Source organism: Pollicipes pollicipes, unplaced genomic scaffold (genome assembly GCF_011947565.3).
Source record: "Pollicipes pollicipes isolate AB1234 unplaced genomic scaffold, Ppol_2.1 Scaffold_724;HRSCAF=833_pilon_pilon_pilon, whole genome shotgun sequence".
Classification (NCBI taxonomy): Eukaryota; Metazoa; Arthropoda; class Thecostraca; order Pollicipedomorpha; family Pollicipedidae; genus Pollicipes; species Pollicipes pollicipes.
Window position 1 is genome coordinate 211,498 of NW_023597047.1, and position 18,361 is coordinate 229,858.

An 18,361-nucleotide genomic window follows, 5' to 3' on the forward strand; every position below is an offset into this window, starting at 1 on the left:
TTATTTCCGTATCACGCGATCAAAATGTGCGGTCATGTTTAAAGAGCACGGGAAATATGTGGGGTAGTCGACTTAGCTGATAGTATGCTTATGATGCGCTCTTCTAGGCATAATAGTAAACACATCGAGCCATATCTATGGAAATTGTTGGTGCTGTTGTACTTCCACCACTTTTTTATACACATCTAAAGCGTTAAGAAACAGTTTTTATGTGAAAAATTAAAGCACCCCCTTTGGATGGGGTGAGAACGGCTTCATCTCCTTCTTATTCAGATGACATCTTTTCACGGTTTTTGTTCTTCACACTGAAGTAATTCTATGAATTGGTGGCCGTATTGGCATTTGGCCATACAGGGCCGCATGGGAGGAAGGTGGTGCTTTGGATATGACACTGCCAGTTCGGATTTGCGCGTGACACAACATATTTGAGCACTTTTTGGGCGGATGCAGTTTTAATAAAGCTTAAGCGGGGATCATGGTTTGAATTGACCAGCGCCAGGTAGCTTGATCCAAGCTTAAGACATTCAAAAAACGTTATCCTGTTTTGGCTCGAGCTCAGAAATCGAGCTCAGAACCACCCAATCCAGCCTTATTTTCAATATTATCATGGATTCGGGTCTAGACGGTGAGTCCCATTGCGAGCTTCATCCATTGTTTCTTAAGTCTCTGTTTCCGAGCTCGAGCTCATTCTTTACATTCTGAATGAGTCGGGGTCATGGTTCCGAGTCGTAGAACCCTGGGTCCGATTCCGAGTTCATTGAGTTTCACAGCTACAAGTCCTAGTCAAAATGATAGTGCTAGGGAAAACCCTGAGCGCTTCAGCTAAAGCCACCAGCTTCTAAAGTTGACGGGTAGTCGTGGGGGGTTTAAGGCGCATCGACTGCTGTAGGTCATGCAGCACGGGTATTCGTGAGCATACATGCATACATAATGCAAACGAATACATGTATATATATATATATATATATATATATATATATATATTATTGGGTTGTAACTAGCGGCGGTTAGATGATTAAAGCTATCCCGGCACAATTATGTGTGCATCGTACCACAAGTTTACATTAGTGGTTTAGAAACAACCACGATGTTAGAAAGGGGCTAAAGTTGTTATATCTTAGCTGTTTTCAAGAAACTAAGCCATGAGTCGTTTGCGTTTATTGCTACGTTTAAGTCAGGTCACAATTCACAGGTTACTGAAACCTACCCAGAAATCACATTTTATCCGCACTTAGTTCAGAGTCTAAGTTCGAATTGTTGGTAATCCTGAATGTGATTTATCCGTTAAATGAATTAGTCTCCGTTCCACAGGGCCGCCAGTCCCGAATAAGTGTGCATAAAGCTTGGCCTTTTTCTCGGTGAAATGACAGACGTTAAGGTGTTTCGCATTCACTGCATTTTCATTTTCAATGAAGCACAAGGTCTTCTGCGTAAATGGACATCAAACCGCGTCATTTACAAAAAGATAATGAACGCTAACTGCGTTAGTCTTTAATGTATTCTTCCTGAAGTCTTCTTTAGGCTACACAGCTGCGCCACATGCCATGCCACATCCGTCTCGCGCCAGTGTGTGACGACCGTCGTCGGTGGTCCGGCGGCGTGCGCTGTCGACCGGCGCGACTAAGGTGTCGTGTTGGCCGGGCCGTTAGCCAGGGTCCAGGTCTGGTGCCGGCGCCTGTCGCTCGGCGTGGCGCCGACCCACCGGCCGCCCGTCAGCGCTCGTTCCGCACCACTTACCGGCCGCTGTCGCCCCGCCCGCAGGACGAGAACTTCGTGGTGTCAGCGCTCTTCTGCGCCGCCGAGGAGGGCAACATCGCCGGCATCAAGGAACTCTTTTCCATGGCCAAGATCGACCCCAACGTCTCCAACAAGGTGCGTCGATGTCAGCGCTTCCCCGACGTACGCGAGTGCATTGCGGGGTTCTAAGTGGGCTTTTGTTGCGTGATAAGGCAAGATCGGCAGGGGTTTTGGTTCCCTGGTATATTCCTACCCCCGTCGCTATCTGCCAACATGCCTAAAATAGTTTGATCTACAGCCGCTGTGTTATCCTCGGAAGACCCGCGACGCTCGGTAACGGCGTGCCCACCGTCACGCTAGGCCACTCACGGTCTGAGACTGGCCTGCTGGACACGAGTCGCAACGGTTGAGTTCAGTGTACAGTCACGGCTGGCAGCGCTTTCTTTGGAACATTCCCGGCGAAATGCTGGAGACGTCACACTGCCATCGATACATGCCCACCTGGCCGCGCCCACCAGCAGTACTGGAGATGAGCATGAACCATCAGGCCATCGGAAGTTAATGCAACAACTCACAAACACATTCTTAGCCGGAAAGGGGGTATAGGGGCTCTGTGACTCACTCAGCTGCTGTGACTATATGACGTTGCCTGCCTCTCACCCTGGCAGGAAAGGCGGACACTGCGGGGGATCGAGCCCGCACCTCTGGCTTCCCAGACGTTTCTTAGCCGCGCCTGCTGAGTGTTTATGGTACAGAGGACGTGGACAAGACTCCCACTCATGTATGAGACCCCATACATGAGTGGGAGTATGATCTCAGGTTCTCAGTCTCGTTAGCTCTCGTCGGCCTATGCCGTGTCAAGTCTAAATAGATTCTAAACAGAGTGAGCTCCGGGGAAATCAAGCAGCTGTGTACGCCACGCCCCACCGCACCTAACGTTATTCGGACCGAGCCGCGCACGCTGCCGGGTTATTTCGGCAGTTTGCTGGCGGTAAAAAACATCCCGCGGGAAAGTCTGAATTGCGTCGCCGTTTAAGTCTTGGGACACTTAGAATTTCGTCGCGAAGTGTTGGCTCAAGTTTGCCTCGGGGGTCGGGTGAAAGCTCCGTGGTGGTTATGAAAGCAAGGTGCGGAAAAGAGTGCCCGTTTCTGAATGACTGCTATTTGGTCCAGAAGATGAATACCATCTAATAGATTCCGTTTGAAATGAGTTGGCTAATGCCTTTGCGCTCCGGGTACACTGTACTGATTTAATTGGAGGTGTATCTGAACGGGTGTAATTTGCGCTCAATAAGGAGCCGCAGTTTGCGCACAACTAGAATGGGGGTAAGATGTGTCTCGTGCGAAGTATCGGTTTGACATATATCTCGTGTAGAGGATGAGGATGCCGTCAACATCGGGCCTGCGCTGTGTATGGTTCTTTATGGTCCTGCACTACGAAAACAAGTGTGGGGCTTTGGAAGGAATAGTTTTATCCGTGGTTTCCAAGGCAAGACGCTATCGGCCGTGGTTGCACAACATTTAAGAAGAGCATCTCGAAAGTATCTCCTCCTTATTTCCCGTGTGGAGAGGTCGCTCTCCTTCTGTAAGGGATATTTTTCGCCCCTGACGTTTGGCTTTCAAATGCATTGACAGCTCCGCTCGTCATGTGCGAAATATGGACATTTCGTATGTCGTAGGTACGAAATATGAGTATTTCGTGCCTAGTATAATGTGCTTCGTTTCCATTAAATGCGTTCTCTCACATCCCGGAACCATTAATCAGCGAAATTGTTGCTGGCGGCTTAATACGCAGTGGATTACAGTAAAAGACGCGCATCTTCACGGCAAGGTCATCCATTCCATTTTCCTTCCAGGCAACGCCGCTCCTCTGTGTGTGCGTGGGCGGAAGCATCTCTTTTTCTTGGCCACTGAGTAGGGCGTGATCCACGTCGGCAACCTTATTGTCTCGACCTTTGGTCAGAGCTAACACCGTTACAGAGTGGCCAATTCGCTGGCTTGAGGCCCGTCCCGTGGTGGCTGTTCGTGCCGGACGGTCTGCCCTGAGTTCGCTCTGTGGCCGCAGCGTGGCGCTTCCGTCGCCACTGCGCCGCGGCTGGCCGCAGGTCATTGCTGGGCGGATGTCGGAGCCTGCGGCGATGATAGGCTCTCCGCTGCGGAGTTCCGCAGGCGGCTCGCTGTGCGCTCCAATGGCGCCGGCAGATGGAACGATGGCCCAGTCCGTCCCGGAGGGCGGCAGATTCTCCGCATCAGGCACGCCATCGTGGCGCTCCGGCGCGACGGCGTCGTTGGAGACGCAATATTTGAGATGAGTTGTGAGCAACGGGAAATGGAACGAGTCCAGTTTGTTTGGTGCTAGGGGGGCGGCCTCCCAGAGAGGAACTCGTGTGATAACGTGTTTTTGCATCGCCGTCTCACCTTATCCCATATATGTATGGGGAGAATACAGCCGACCTCAACGCACCGTTGCTTGGCTTTATGCTTGACGGGCTTCAGTGGCCCCATTTTGTCTCGGAACGGACGCGTAATCACCCGCGAAAGACTCCGCGTCGGCGCATCATTTGTCACCATTGTCGCGGGCTTGACCGTGGCCGATGATCGTTTTTAGCGCGGCGCGTTTCCTGAATCAAGGCCTGTCGGTCCCCGCAACCGTTGCCGACGCTGAGTCCGGGCCTCCTGTTCAACCCTGTCCATGGAGTCCGGGCCTCCTGTTCAGCCCTGTCCAAGGAGTCCGGGCCGCCTGTTCAGCACTGTCCACGGAGTCCAGGCCTCCTGTCCAGCCCTCTCCACGGAGTCCGAGTTGCCTGTTCAACCCTGTCCACCTAGCCCGGGCCGCCTGTTCAGCCCTGTCCGCGGAGTCCGGGCCGCCTGTTCCGCCCTGTCCACGGAGCCCGGGTCGCCTGTTCAGCTCTGCCCACGGAGTCCGGGCCTCCTGTTCAGCCCGGCCCAGCGAGCGGCCGGGCAGGCACTGTTCAGCTTTCCTGTCGGTGGAACGGAGCGGAGCCGGGACGCAGCGCCGCCGTCAGCAGAGCCCAAACTCTCACGCCGCGCTGACGCGCGCTGATGGCTCTGAGAATATTACTGGCTGGAAAGGGCGCGTCATGGCTGCTGGAGCCTGAGCCGTGCGCAAGAATTCAGCTGAAGGTTACATTAGGGTAGAGATTTTGCAATGGCGGAAGCGGTATTCATTAAATATGAAAATTCGACCGACATGGCGGAGGGCGGAAGCCGGAAGGCTGGGAAGAACTGGGATAGGTATGCATTAATTATATGCGGGGTCTAACAGAGCACCTTAAAACTTGTTTAGTAAGTCATTAACTATTTTTAGTCAGTATATGTATTAGGTAACATTCGGTCTGCCCGACGGAGTAAAGTGTAATGTGGAAAATGGAGACCATAAAGTTTGGTCAGAGCATGGAAATGGAAACATTTTCAGTTGCATGACATTGCAACTCCCCTCACCGAGAGGTGCCTCACCTTTGGTTGGGCTGCCGATTTAACTGAACACTGGGGATTTTCCACCTGTCTGTTAACAGTTAGCTAATGTCAGTCGGAAAAGAGGTCACTCGACTGTTTTATCGATGTTTCCGAGTTTGACTGCCCAGAAGCCAGTTTATGGTGTTCGGAGCTGGGTTCGGTTGGAATTGGCTCTGGTGAGGTTTTCGGAATAAAGGGCAGTGCTTCTAGCTGTTTGGCAACGGCTGGTTGCCCAGACTGTCCCGCCTTCTCACGAGCACACGTGAATGTGCTGCCGACACATTCTGCGTCAGGTTGCGTGTCGTTCAATTGTTTCAAGCAGCGGTGTGTTTGCTTGTGACATTCCGCCCATAACAATGCCTGCGGTTTTCTTCCATGCGTGACACCACGAGAAAGCTAGAAATTAGGGAGAGAGTCCGGTGCCGGTGGGGCTTAGGTGACGTCCATATTTAAGATTTCCATGCCATTTAAACGAATGTTGTGAAGCGCCTGCATGGTGTTTCAAAAGCAATCTGTTCTCAAGCCGATACTCGCACGATGAGTTCAAAGTTCTTACCTTAAGTCTATGGCCTTCAGTATACCAGGAGGCGCTGGTTGAAAGACGTCGTAGTGCTAAGTATCGAGTGCATTGACACCCGTCTTTTTCCAATACGATTAATGTAATCAATACAATATTATAAATCAAAGTCAATAGAATCGTCATTCAGCATTACAGCGTCGTTAAACTAGTATCCCTGGTATCTTGAAGGTCGTTTACTCAATACGAGAACTTTGAGCTCATCATGTCGAAAAAGGGGGAGCTGGAGAGCTTTATTTCTTATACCGATGCTCGCACCCCATGGAGCGCAATGGCGTGCGCATGGCGGCATGCCCGAATCGGGGACGTCCGGCTATGACGAAAGCGTGGCGAACTAAACCGTGCAGCCTCGTCCACTCGCCTGACGCCTGAGTCCGCGTCCCGGGGTCCCGCGTCCTGGAGTTGCGTCCCACTATCTATCTATCTACAGGTGCCAGCCGAGAGTCCGGCTGATCGCCCCTCCATACTGTCCACAGGTGCCAGCCGAGAGTCCGGCTGACCGACCCTCCATACTGTCGACAGGTGCCAGCCGAGAGTCCGGCTGACCGCCCCTCCATACCGGCTAGGCGCGAAAGTCGCGGTATTTTTGGTAATCCTAGGATCCTGGTATTGCCGAATTTACAAACCTGGGATCCAGCGAAATCGCTGGATTAGGATGATGGTAGGTATACCATGTGATGAAATGAGCCGATGCTTGTATCAGAGGTAGCTGTATTTATAGCAAGTAAAGTGAAGGTAAATATATCGGCTGCTGAAGTCTTGCAACTACACGTGACTTCATGTGACCAAAAACACTTAACAATTCCAGTGGTCCTAAAGACCATACATGAAATGAGAGTTGTTCGCGTGTGGTATTACTTGTACACCGATTAGCTCGCAACGCACTCAAACCGCAAACGTTTACATGCCCACATAAGCAAAGCTTAGATCCTGACACTTCTTATCAAAGCTCCGTGGTACCCATGGTTTTATGGGTTGCCAGGCACCCTCATTTGATGTCCAGGTTTTGGACATTGTAGCAATATCTAACATAGGTTATCAGAAATATTGATTTAAGAAGTTCTGCGAAATATGCTCGATTTCTTTTGCTTCTATAACCTTTACAGTAGATATGAACATCGCAAATCATGAATTTTTGATATGGGCCGGAAGTTCAAAAATCACTATGTTCAAGCACGATTTCCGCATTGTTTCGGGCAACGTGGCTTTTAAAAGCACAGCTCAGAAAAACAAAAGCAGATAGTACTGGCTCCGAAACGGTCGGAACTCTCGCGGTCGGTCCAATGCCCATATGAACTGTCATGTGTTCATCACTACGATTGGCGCGCAAGGCTGAATGGTATCGATCTCTTGCCAAATACCATTTGTCTTCTACGTTGATCGACTTAGTTTAGAATAGCTCCCAGCTCTAGTGGGCGCTGGAGCAGGAGCTGTAAAGGGCGAAGGGGTTTTCGAACTTTCTTTCAAATACGCACCACCATATGCTACATATCATAGTTTGCGACTTCCGGTGATGGTTTTGTTACACTCATATAGTCCTTGAAAGCATGATAAAATGAAGTGATCTTTGAATGCAAATCCTCTTTTTCCTGGATATCGGCATGCAGGCTTGCAAAAATGCCAATGCCTAAATCGTTACCGTCTTGGGCCGGGGTGCCGGGACTAAAATCGTTACCGTCTTGGGCCGGGGCGCCGGGAACAAAATCGTTACCGTCTTGGGCCGGGGTGCCGGGACTAAAATCGTTACCGTCTTGGGTCGGGGTGCCGGGACCAAAATCGTTACCGTCTTGGGCCGGGGTGCCGGGACTAAAATCCGCAGTACGTGCCCCACGCTGCCGGAGGGTTCACTCTTTCCCTGACTCCCTTGCCCGCCCCCATATTACATACCAACGCTGCTGCGATCACGTGCCTGACTTCCCTGAGTCATTGGACCTGTGTCCTGGTCTGAGGACGATTTTGTGACGGTTTTGTGATGTTTTTGTGACGATTTTGTGACGATTTTGTGACGGTTTTGTGACGTTTTTGTGACGATTTTGTGACGGTTTTAGCTGTGGAGCCTCTAGATCCTGGCGGTCGGCAATTCTAGCTGGCTTGATCGAGTTGGGCCGGTTTATTGCCTGGTGTGTTAGCTTCTGACTCACACATCCTGGCAAAGATGGTATTATCTTCCCTGCACCACCGACCAGTAGGGCGAGCAGAGGAACACAGGGAGCATTGTTCTCCCCCCCCCCCCCTTTCTTCAGGTCCCGACGGGTCCGAAGGGCTCTTTGGGACCGACAAGGAAGGGCCTAATTTGAGAGCCTGAAGGACTTGGAGGGCTGACCGAAGGTCGTATGAAAAGGCTCCGCCCCGCAGGGCTGGGCTTTTAAATGCCGGTCGACTGCTATTTGAGCCGAAAGGGGACCCATCAGTCGATGATGGCGTCTATGTCGGTCAGGCACCACCAATACTGAACAGTCAGCTCAGTGTCGATATGGGCCTGAGGGCTTGCTTCCGAGGTAGGAGCAAATCCGGGTCCGCAATTTACATTTATTCGAGTCCCTGGGTCAAGTAAGAGCCATCTGTGTCAGACATGGGCCAACAGTGCCTAACAGGGCCCCCTGCTTTGGCAAGGGGTCGAGTTAGCCAGAACAGTGTTAAAGGGGCTCCGAAGAGGGGCCCCAGGGACCCTAAGGACCGACGATCAAAGGCCCGATGGGAAGGTAGAATCGCCCGAATGGCTGGCTGTAGGTCACATAAAGGATCCCGTCCCACAGGGCCGTGACCTGAAATGTCGGTCAGTGGCCTCTTGTACCGTTTGAGAACCCCCTGGAACAATGCGGGCCTGCATAACGGCCAGAGTCCACCAACATCGAACAGTCGACCCCCTATCGGTCTTAGCCCTTGGGGCCCATTTCCCAAGAAGGGACAAGGCCGGGCCCACGATTTGCGTTGGTCGAGGTCCCCGAAACAGTGAGGGGCTCTTGTGTCCGTCAAGGGCCCACAGTTCATAACAGGAGCTGTGGCGACACGGGGCTCCGTGGCGACAAGGGGCTCCGAAGCGTCCAAAGGAACATTTGCTAAACAGGGACAGGAACGAGATGTATGTCAGAGAACCTCTAGCGTTGGGGCGGGGGGGGGGGGGTCTAATGAAAGGAGACACGACGACTTTTCATGAGAGTACACGTTAGGACCTTGGAAGGGTCCTGTGTCATTCAGAGCCCTCAGTGCTGAACGGGGACTCTCCCCTCCATTCCAGCTAAGGGCTTGTTAAGCTGAACTAGAATGCACGTCCCTATTATTGGGCCGACCGCCTGCGGCGGTAAGGGATATTTTCTGTCCATGAGGGTTTTTTACCTTGATCGGAGGTCATTTGAGCACGTTTGAAGGGCTGCCGCGTGAGTGGAGGATCAATATATCACGTATCCCTCTAGGGATCTTCGGATCACCTAGAGAACCCCATCACCATGTTGCCAGTATGACAGCCTGTGGGTTTCCGCGCTGGTACGGAATAGCCTTTAAGTTCGTGGCCGGGAACGATAATATGCCGCCCAAGTGTTTTATCCATGAGGCCCCTTGCCCGGTAAAAGTAAGACGTCTCATCAGTGCTCTGTAGAGTGGATCGAGATAAGATCAAAACTGAAGAAGACTAAACCATGTTGTGATGCACAACGCTGGTGCAGGGCGAGCCGGCTCACCTAGCGGCGGAGTGCGACCACAACGCAACACATTGTTTTCCTGAGAGTGACCAACCTTTTGCAGCATCAGCTTGTGAAACAAATCATATAGAAGGGTTTCGAACCTGCGCGTACGCAATCTCAGGAGCATGTACAGCAATGCCTGGGGTTGCAGTTTCCGAGAAACGGAACGACGTCGGCCGCTGCAGCTGAAACCATGCCGCTGGCAGAGATAGGATTAGACACGCAAGAATGACCGTTATAAAAAATGTTTCAGAAATATTTCAAAATAAATGGATATCGTTCAAAGATTAAACTAGGGCCAAACTTTTTTAGTTTCAAGGTTGTCCTGTGGACAGATGTACAATTCCAGCGCCATAAAAGTAGAAATTATATCTTTACTCTATCAGATTCACCACCAGATACCAGTACCCGGTCCGCTGTGCTGTAAGTGCTAATCCGATGTCATCATTGATCTGAAAATCGCGCCGGCGAAATATATGCCCGGAGTGCCTCTTAAACTTATGAACACATGTACTTAAGCGCTCAAAGATTTCCTTCCCGACGCGTCACCATTTTGGTTCGCTCGTTGGCCGCGGCTCAGTGGCAATCAAAGGGCCGTCGCCGCGCGGCCTTTGGAATGTGCAGCCCCGGTGCGTCCGGATGTTCGATTCGAAAATCTGTGAGTGCCCATAGTCAAGGCTCTTTTACATAATCTGTGTCACCAATTGATATTAACCGAATGCTGAACACTTCATCAACGAACATGGGCCGGCCGTGTTTACACAATTTTTAATCAAGTTTGACCTACCATCTGCGTTCACGGAGTTCCGAATATCCATGTACAGCGAAATATAAACGTGCGATTTGTTACAGAAAGCATTCAGACAAGGCCTCTTAGTTATCGGCTTAAAAACAGTCCACTAGACCATTGTAACATCAATAGTGCCACTGGTTTATTCCATGCAGTCGCTTATAAACCATCTGATTACTTCACAGGTTTCAGAAAATAAATGGTATTGTTTTTTTCGGTAAGCTCAGGTTTCTATTCGCGTTTCAGGGGGTAAAATGAAAATGAAATGAATTTTGTGTCCCTTATAAGCAAGTGGACCATATCCGGTGATTGCATTTTTTTGGGGTGTCTCACCAGCAGGAATCCCTTTGCCTACCCTGTGCCTCCTCACCGCGGCAAGTCTCTGGCTACGCCCGTGAACCGTCGGCAGGTGAACCGCTGGGTCAAGCCCGCCACCCCCCACCCCCACTGGGTTGACCGAACGACCTTGCAGCTGGTGGCACGTGTTGACTTCACACCAACACAATCAAGCCGACGTGCCATGACTTTGACCGGGACGCCTGTCGGCAAATGCTTTGGAGCTTGTAAGCGGCGCGGCCGTACAAACATGTTCAACGCCTAGCATATATTGGCCACTCGAAATTTGTTTGTATGTAATTTTAAACACTAGGTATCGTGGAAAGTGGCACGCAAGTGGCAAGACATTTTGCGTTACCTTGTTCAATGTCCGTATTATTAAATAGCATTCCGTACTGGATTGCTGTATATGATTCATCGCGGATCACGGTCATCAGCCATTGGCTAACTGAATGTCTTTATGAATGTCTCGTGAATGTGTGCTTTAGTTGTTTATGGTTGGGAGAAAACTGACATTGAGAGCAAAATGCTGTCGGTGACAGCAATGCGTTTGATAAATATGGCCTCAAACAATACCATAAGTTTTTAGCTTTTTCCGCCATGGGTGAGCAAATAAAAAGGTTTTAAAAAGTTTATAAAATGTGCCTATGAAGTTTGAGCATATGCTAAACGCCACGACAGGGAAAAGATGGTTTTCGTGCAACTTCATCAGCAAGCAATAGGTAAACCACGTTTATCCAACTAAGAATAAGTTTTCTATAAAATGCGGCTCTTTATAGAGATTTTCCGTGCCGTGCCCGTACCTTTAGTTCACCTTACTTAGAGGGAAATGCTAGGTCTGACAATCAGCCGTGTTACCGGTTGAAAACTTTGGTGCTAGTTGTGCCGTTATTGTTTATGTCGGCGCTGTGCGTAGCAAGGCGGGCCCTGATGATCATTTTATCTAAGGATTATTCATCTTGGATCCTGTTGAGGTATGCAAGACCTGTAAGCTCTGAGTACTGTAAGTGCGCTCTGTGAGTGCTGCATGCCTCATGAACAGGGACGCTAGAAAGACATAGGAGGTAACTTACAAGTTTAGTAGGAAGAGATGCGGTATTAATACCCGGGCCTAAAGGCATGATCTTGCCAATAATCAGCCTAACGCGATTGTGTGAAACCGTGCGTCTTATCAAAACATATTTTTAGATCTTTGCGAAACATTTGCTCTAAAAGTCGCTGATAAAAAAGCGTGTGTTTATTAAATAAACGTTGACAAGTTTTTAACAAGCTTGAAAATTTTCGCTGTTACCCTTCGTGAAAACGGCTAATGTTTCTCTCTTTGTCATAGCTGAATGCATTGCGAGGAAAATAATTCCACTTGGTAGGGAAGGACCGCAAACCATTTAAAATAAAGCTTCATTAGGTTTTTGTGAGCACGTTACGCCGATTTTGTGGCATGTCGATCAGGCAGTGAGAGTTTGGTTAGCAGTATATGAGTGTTACTCATCACAATATTGTTCCGAGTTGGTTGGGCTGGTCTGGCTTCAGGGTGCAAAAGTTTTTGAAGCAACGCCATCTGTTTCTGCGGTTTAAAATCAAAATAATTCAAGTACTTCTCTCTCGGTGTACCACCCAACAGCTTTTTACGTCCACAATGACGATACCTTGAGCTAGCTCCAGCTATTCCCAATATGTTCACAACACCTTTTAACACCTGCAGTGGTACAGTGCGTACCAGTGCAGTTTTCATCTGTATCACCGGTCAGATGACACGCATTACTACAGCTTCACCGCCCTCGGACGTGCCTGGCGCAGAGTCCGGCGTGCAGCTTCTCCGCCCTCGGACGTGCCTACTGTAGAGTCCCGCACTCCAGGGCCTCTCCATGTGTGGATTATATTAATACGAAAATGAGCACTGAAAAAGCTGATGAATGGAAGATAGCTGCCTTCACCAATCTTATCAGCTATAGACGACATAAATCCGATTGCTGCCAATTCAGCCCCATGGTGCTCTACAAATCCTTCTCAAAGTCACGCACATCTACAGCGCGTGTTGCTCTGTTTATTACGCAGCACGCGCGCTTACAACCACGGCGCGTCGATTGCAAAGCGCGCGGCAGTCGATGCAACTAAATGGTGTTGCGGAGCCATGTGTACACATCGCGATGGACGAGTCGATGGGCGATGGTACTATTCGAATTCCCTGCGGACGGCGTGCTGTGACCACTCTCCGGCTTTCTTGAACATTCTCGGCTGTACTCTTCCTGTCTGTATGCCGGTCATTGTGGCGTTATGATGCACTCAGCTGTTAAGGCTATGAGGCGTCGCCTGCCTCTCATCTTAATCTCTGATCCAATCTATCTTAGCCTCTATCATCTTAATCCTTAATCATCTAGCCTCTGAGCTGTTGAGGCTGTGTGGCGTCACTTGCCTCTCACCTTGGCAGGAAGGGCGGGCACCGAACCCGTGCCCCGACACGTTAACCGCCGCACTACCGGCGTGTGTGCCTTTGATTACATATCTTTATAAACGTTGATTTTCCAATCAAGGCGTCACAATTGTAACTAGAGATAATTATCTACAAAATCTTAAGCTAATGTGGCTGATTTGGTGTCAAGCCAGATAAGTGCGAGCCTATATATTAATTTATCTAAATCTATGGCGATTCGGGTTAAGGCAATCCATACTCAAAAACATGAGACCCATGTTTATGGCTGCCAGAATTATCTCAAGTTTTTTTTTGTAGCTGTCCTGGCAAGGCGACGCACAAAAATCTACGCCACAGCCAAATGTACCAACTACGACAGAAGGTCTTGACAGCCTTGAGAACCTGGCTTAAAGTGTAGTTTGTATAATCGGAAGTACACAAGTTGTTAAGTGCATATATCTCCCATATTTGGTTTTGTATCCTTTATATCTTTATTAATCCCTATATATCTCTATGTCTTCATTTTCCTGCCTTTTTCTCCAAGGAATAGTGATCTTACTGCTGTCAAAAGGAAAGAAGTCATAAATACTTGGCGAAGATTGTACTTTAGCTTTAAGAAACTGGCTTCTGACTCATTCTTAGCGCCAAGACCACTTTCTGCTTTAGGTGGCCTCAGCTGTTGCCAAAGCGAGCCGCATGTTAGGACTATTTTTAGAAGGATGCGGGAGTATCTAGTTTAAAGCAATGTTCCCTGGACCACAAATTCACAGCATCCGCGCACAACGTTCACTCCCGATCAGGCCTGAAGTACGGATGAACTGTTGTTGGGGTGGGATCAGCACCAGCCAATTCGAAATGGCTTGAGTGCGTTATTTACAATTTTGTAATGTGTCTGGTGGTCATCGGGCACCCCTACTGCGATGCATTATTGTTTTACTCAAAGTTATTTCCGTGCTGGCTTGCGCGAAAACCTACTGCACCCTGCCGGTCCCCTATATAGAGCATATCCGGTGGTGAATACATACAGTGGCCATGCCTAAGCATGCTAGATCTGGGCTCACAATCTCCGTTTTTCGAGCTGTGCTCAGTTCTTCATGGGCAAAGTATGTACCTGAAGCTGTAACCCATGACATGACAAGTGCCGACACCACACCTGAGCGACCGTACTCCAAGGCAAAGGAGCTGTTGTGACACACTTACCTGTGACGTCATAGGTTGTGACTTGTGGATAGCGTCTGGCAATAGGGGAGCCCAACCATAGCGTACGTCACGAAGCGACGCGTAGACAAGGGTTGCCCGGCAGGCTGTAGGCGGCGCGTGCGGCGCGTGGCGCGGTCCGCGTGTGCCGCCAGGACCGCTTCGTGACGCCATCGGCGGGACGCACCGGGGCCGGGCGGGAGCGGGACGCGCCGGAACCGGGCTGGACGGGACGCTGCAGGGCCGTGCGGGAGCGGGACGCGCCGGAACGTTTCTGGACGGGACGCGGCAGGGCCATGCGGGAGCGGGGCGCGCCGAGACCTTTCTGGACGGGACGCGGCGGGGCCGGGCAGGAGCGGGACGCACTGGGACCGGGCGGGGGCTGGACGCGGCAGGGCCATGCGAGAGCGGGACGCGCCGGGACCGGGCTGGACGGGACGCGGCAGTGCCGTGCGGGAGTGGGACGTGCCAGGACCGGGCGGGGGCTGGACGCGGCAGGGCCGGGCGGGGGCGGGACGCGGCAGGGCCGGGCGGGAGCGGGACACACCGGGACCGGGCGGGAGCGGGACGTGGCGGGACCGGGCGGGAGCGAGACGCACCGGGATCGGGCGGGAACGGGACGCGGCAGGGCCGGGCGGGAGCGGGACGCGCCGGGGGCCGGGCGGGAGCTGGCCGCTTGAGAAAGTCGTCGGGGGTTCCAGGCGGAATGGAAATGCCTCGCAGACCGTGTAATACCTAGCCATGAATTGGGGAATCGGGCCACGGGAGAGCCGGTGGCGTGTTGGGGTCAGACCACCGCCACCAAAACAACCACTTCGTGACACTGATTGACAGCGGGCTGCGCGGATTGGACTGGTGCCTGCGCTGGTGGGGCCGCTGCTGGGTAAAACAGTGCCGCTTGGATGCCGTTCCCATGAGGCAGCGGTGCAGGGGCTGAGCGGCCGACTGGGCCCAGTCGGAGCGGGCCACGTGTTCCCGTCGACTGGGCCCAGTCGGAGCGGGCCACGTGTTCCCGTCGACTGGGCCCAGTCGGAGCGGGCCGTATGTACCAGCCGACTGGCCCAGCCGCAGCGGGCCGTATGCACCAGCCGACTGGGCCCAGCCGGAGCGGGCCGTATGTGCCAGCCGACTGGGCCCAGCCGGAGCGGACCGCGTGCACCGGCCGACTGGGCCCAGCCGGAACGGGCCCGCGTGTACCCGCCGAGTGGGTCCAGCGAGAGCGGGCCGTATGTACCAGCCGACTGGGCCCAGTCGGAGCGGGCCGTATGTACCAGCCGACTGGGCCCAGCCGCAGCGGGCCGTATGTACCAGCCGACTGGCCCAGCCGGAGCGGACCGCGTGTACCAGCCGACTGGGCCCAGCCGCGCGGGCCGTATGTACCAGTCGACTGGGCCCAGCCGGAGCGGGCCGCGTGTACCGGCCGACTGGGCCAGCGGGAGCGGGACGTATGTACCCGCCGACTGGGCACAGCGGGAGCGGGACGTATGTACCAGCCGACTGGGCCCAGCGGGAGCGGGACGTATGTACCCGCCGACTGGGCACAGCGGGAGCGGGACGTATGTACCAGCCGACTCCATTTGTCGGCGAACAAGTTTGCGTTGCTGCTGTACTGCAGCGACGACTGGGGTCTAAAAAACAAGCCTGGAGTTTCACAAATTTTGGTAGCCCGCATGGGATGACTGAGACTCGTACTCTTGCCCTGCGCATTGTCTGACCCAAACGCAGGGCCTTTTATCTTCCTCGTCCACAACTAGCGACATAAGGCACGACGGGTGAAATATGCTGCCTGTCATTCCAACTCTCGCCCTGATTCGCCTCTTTTCCGAACCCAACCTGACAGGGGGTCGATGCCTTGACCTTGCTCAATGCCTTTTCTTAACTAAGAAAACAGAGTCTCGTGGGATAATAAACAGTGTTTCAACGAGGTCTCCCCATTGGTAACAGTTTTATGTTTTGCCCAGTTATTAATGCATTTAAGCCGGTTCAAAAGTCACTTTTCGTGACAACCAACTTATTTCATCTTTACCTGTGCATGTTTACAACATGGCCTCACCTATCATCATAAACTTACACAGACGTCTTCCATGTTTAGCTTTGCTTGAAACATTTCTAGATGTTATGTTAGCGTGAGGTAATAAGAGGTAAACGTTAGCTTGAAACATTTCTAGATGCATTTCTGTGTGTTTTAGCATATATGCATATATCCATATATTTATATATAATGTACGTGTCAGCTGATATGACGGTGTCGCTCCCTCCGCGCGCTACCGGCGAATCGGCGCCCGCCACCCGCGTCGTGGACCACCGTGCAATGTTCTTAAAAAGGCTGCTTCTCAGGAACTGGAATAGCTAGACACACGTTATTGAGTCAATGAACGCCCGATGGATGCTCAAGAGGCTCCTGCAAATGTCAGCGCAATTACACGACGTACGCCGGGGAGATTTCCTCAGAAAACCTTAGGGAAGGGAGGGGCTCGGTTCCGCTTCCTTTCAGGGCGAGCGTTGAACAACAATAATAAGAAAGCTGCTGCTAAACTTTGGTGTCGTGACGAATTTGCCTGATGTGGTAGGGGGCGGGTCGCCGCCAACGTACTGCCATCTGCCGACAGCACGGTGAGACTGCACTTCACGTGGCGGCCGGCCTGGGTCAGCTGGAGGTGGTGCGGGTGCTGCGCGCCAAAGGAGCCAACTTAAACCAGACGGACGGCAACGGTGACAACTCGGCCTTCTGGGCGGCCCGGCATAGCCACTCGGCCGTGCTCAATTACCTCATCCGGGAGGGCGTGCACGTCAACAACAGGAACAAGGTATGTGTGTGTGTGTGTGTGTGTGTGTGTGTGTGTGTGTGTCTTTGGGGCTTTACGACGCACTCAGCTGCTGAGGCGATATGGCGTCGCCTGTCTCTCACCCTGGCAGGAAGGGCGGGCACCGCGGGGAATCGAATCCCTGACCTGTGGTTTCCCAGACGCGTAGTGGTTAATGTAGACGCGTTTAACCACTTCACTACCGGCACCCGACAACGCTCCGTGGTAAGGTGGGTTCGTCACGGGTCCCTCACCGCGTTAACCACCACACTTCCGGCACCCGACAACACTCTGGGATAAGGTGGGTTCGTCACGGGTCCCTCACAGGCAGCGTACTGAGGCGAGGTGCACACGTTACGAGTCTGTCACGGACAGAATACTGCGGTGAGGTCTGCACGTCACAAGAGTGGATGGTAGAATCAGGTCGCTGATGATGACTATGTTTACCATATCTGCTCGCCTCGATCAATGCTAGCCGCTGTAGAGTGCCGTCCAGCAGCGGCCAAATGGTTGTAGTGCTGGCGTGTTGACCAGTATTCCTTGGAACGTGCCTATCAAACCTGAAATATGCGCTCAGTTCCTTGTGCCTTTTTCATGGCATTACTTTCATTCTCCATGTTTCTTTGGGGTCCTTGTTTCCATTCGCGCTTGCGAGAGACTCTTATTTAATGGTAAGTGATTCCCAGCGCCTAACGGATACTGCGGCCCTAGAAAAATGCTGCAAGTGAATCTCTTTTCTTTTATCAGAGCAGGTACTTCGTGAGGTATGGCCTATGTGCTAACCTCATATTAGTGTTGTATGCCGTCAGTATGGGAGCAGCTTACGTACACGATCGCAGCTGAACGCGACACCGACCCTTGTAACACGACTGGCTGCCGTCATGTCGGCTCTTGACTGTCGGAGACGCACGCACTGTCGGTGCGTGAAGCTCAGCAAGCTCCGGCCGGGAGCAATTCTGGGGAAGTTCGCCACTCTTTTAGAGTCATGGTGTTCGGCGGACATCAGTGGAAATGTCTGACGCGGTGCTGACGTCAAGGGAGCGATCGACCTTTTCGCTTCAGGGAATTTTGTCGCAATACTGCGTTTTGAATTGATATAATCCTCGTCACTATAGTACCCTCGGGTGCCACAGAAAAACATCCACATACGGTAAGACTACCATTTACATCGGTCAAGCGTGAAAATTTAACTTCGATGAGGCCGTCAGTTGACAGATGATCCCTGAGGCACTACTTTATGGTAAGGTTACATGACAGATGGTGTAGGCATGCTAACACCAGTTTCTAAGGGGGCCGACGCATTTTACAAAATCATTACCAAGCCATGGTGTCTAATCCAACATTGGTATGTGC

At 51.8% G+C, this 18,361-nt stretch overlaps 1 protein-coding gene across 1 annotated transcript in view; it reads left to right on the plus strand.

Moving 5' to 3' along the window:
* Nucleotides 1-18,361, plus strand: part of LOC119110913 (death-associated protein kinase 1) — a 37,039-nt gene that overhangs the window by 13,484 nt on the left and 5,194 nt on the right. Inside the window, exons 2-3 of the mRNA XM_037234788.1 lie at nucleotides 1,762-1,872; nucleotides 16,814-17,011. Of these exons, the coding sequence (XP_037090683.1) occupies nucleotides 1,840-1,872; nucleotides 16,814-17,011 (231 nt within the window). The 5' untranslated portion in view covers nucleotides 1,762-1,839. The remainder of the gene's footprint in view (nucleotides 1-1,761; nucleotides 1,873-16,813; nucleotides 17,012-18,361) is intronic.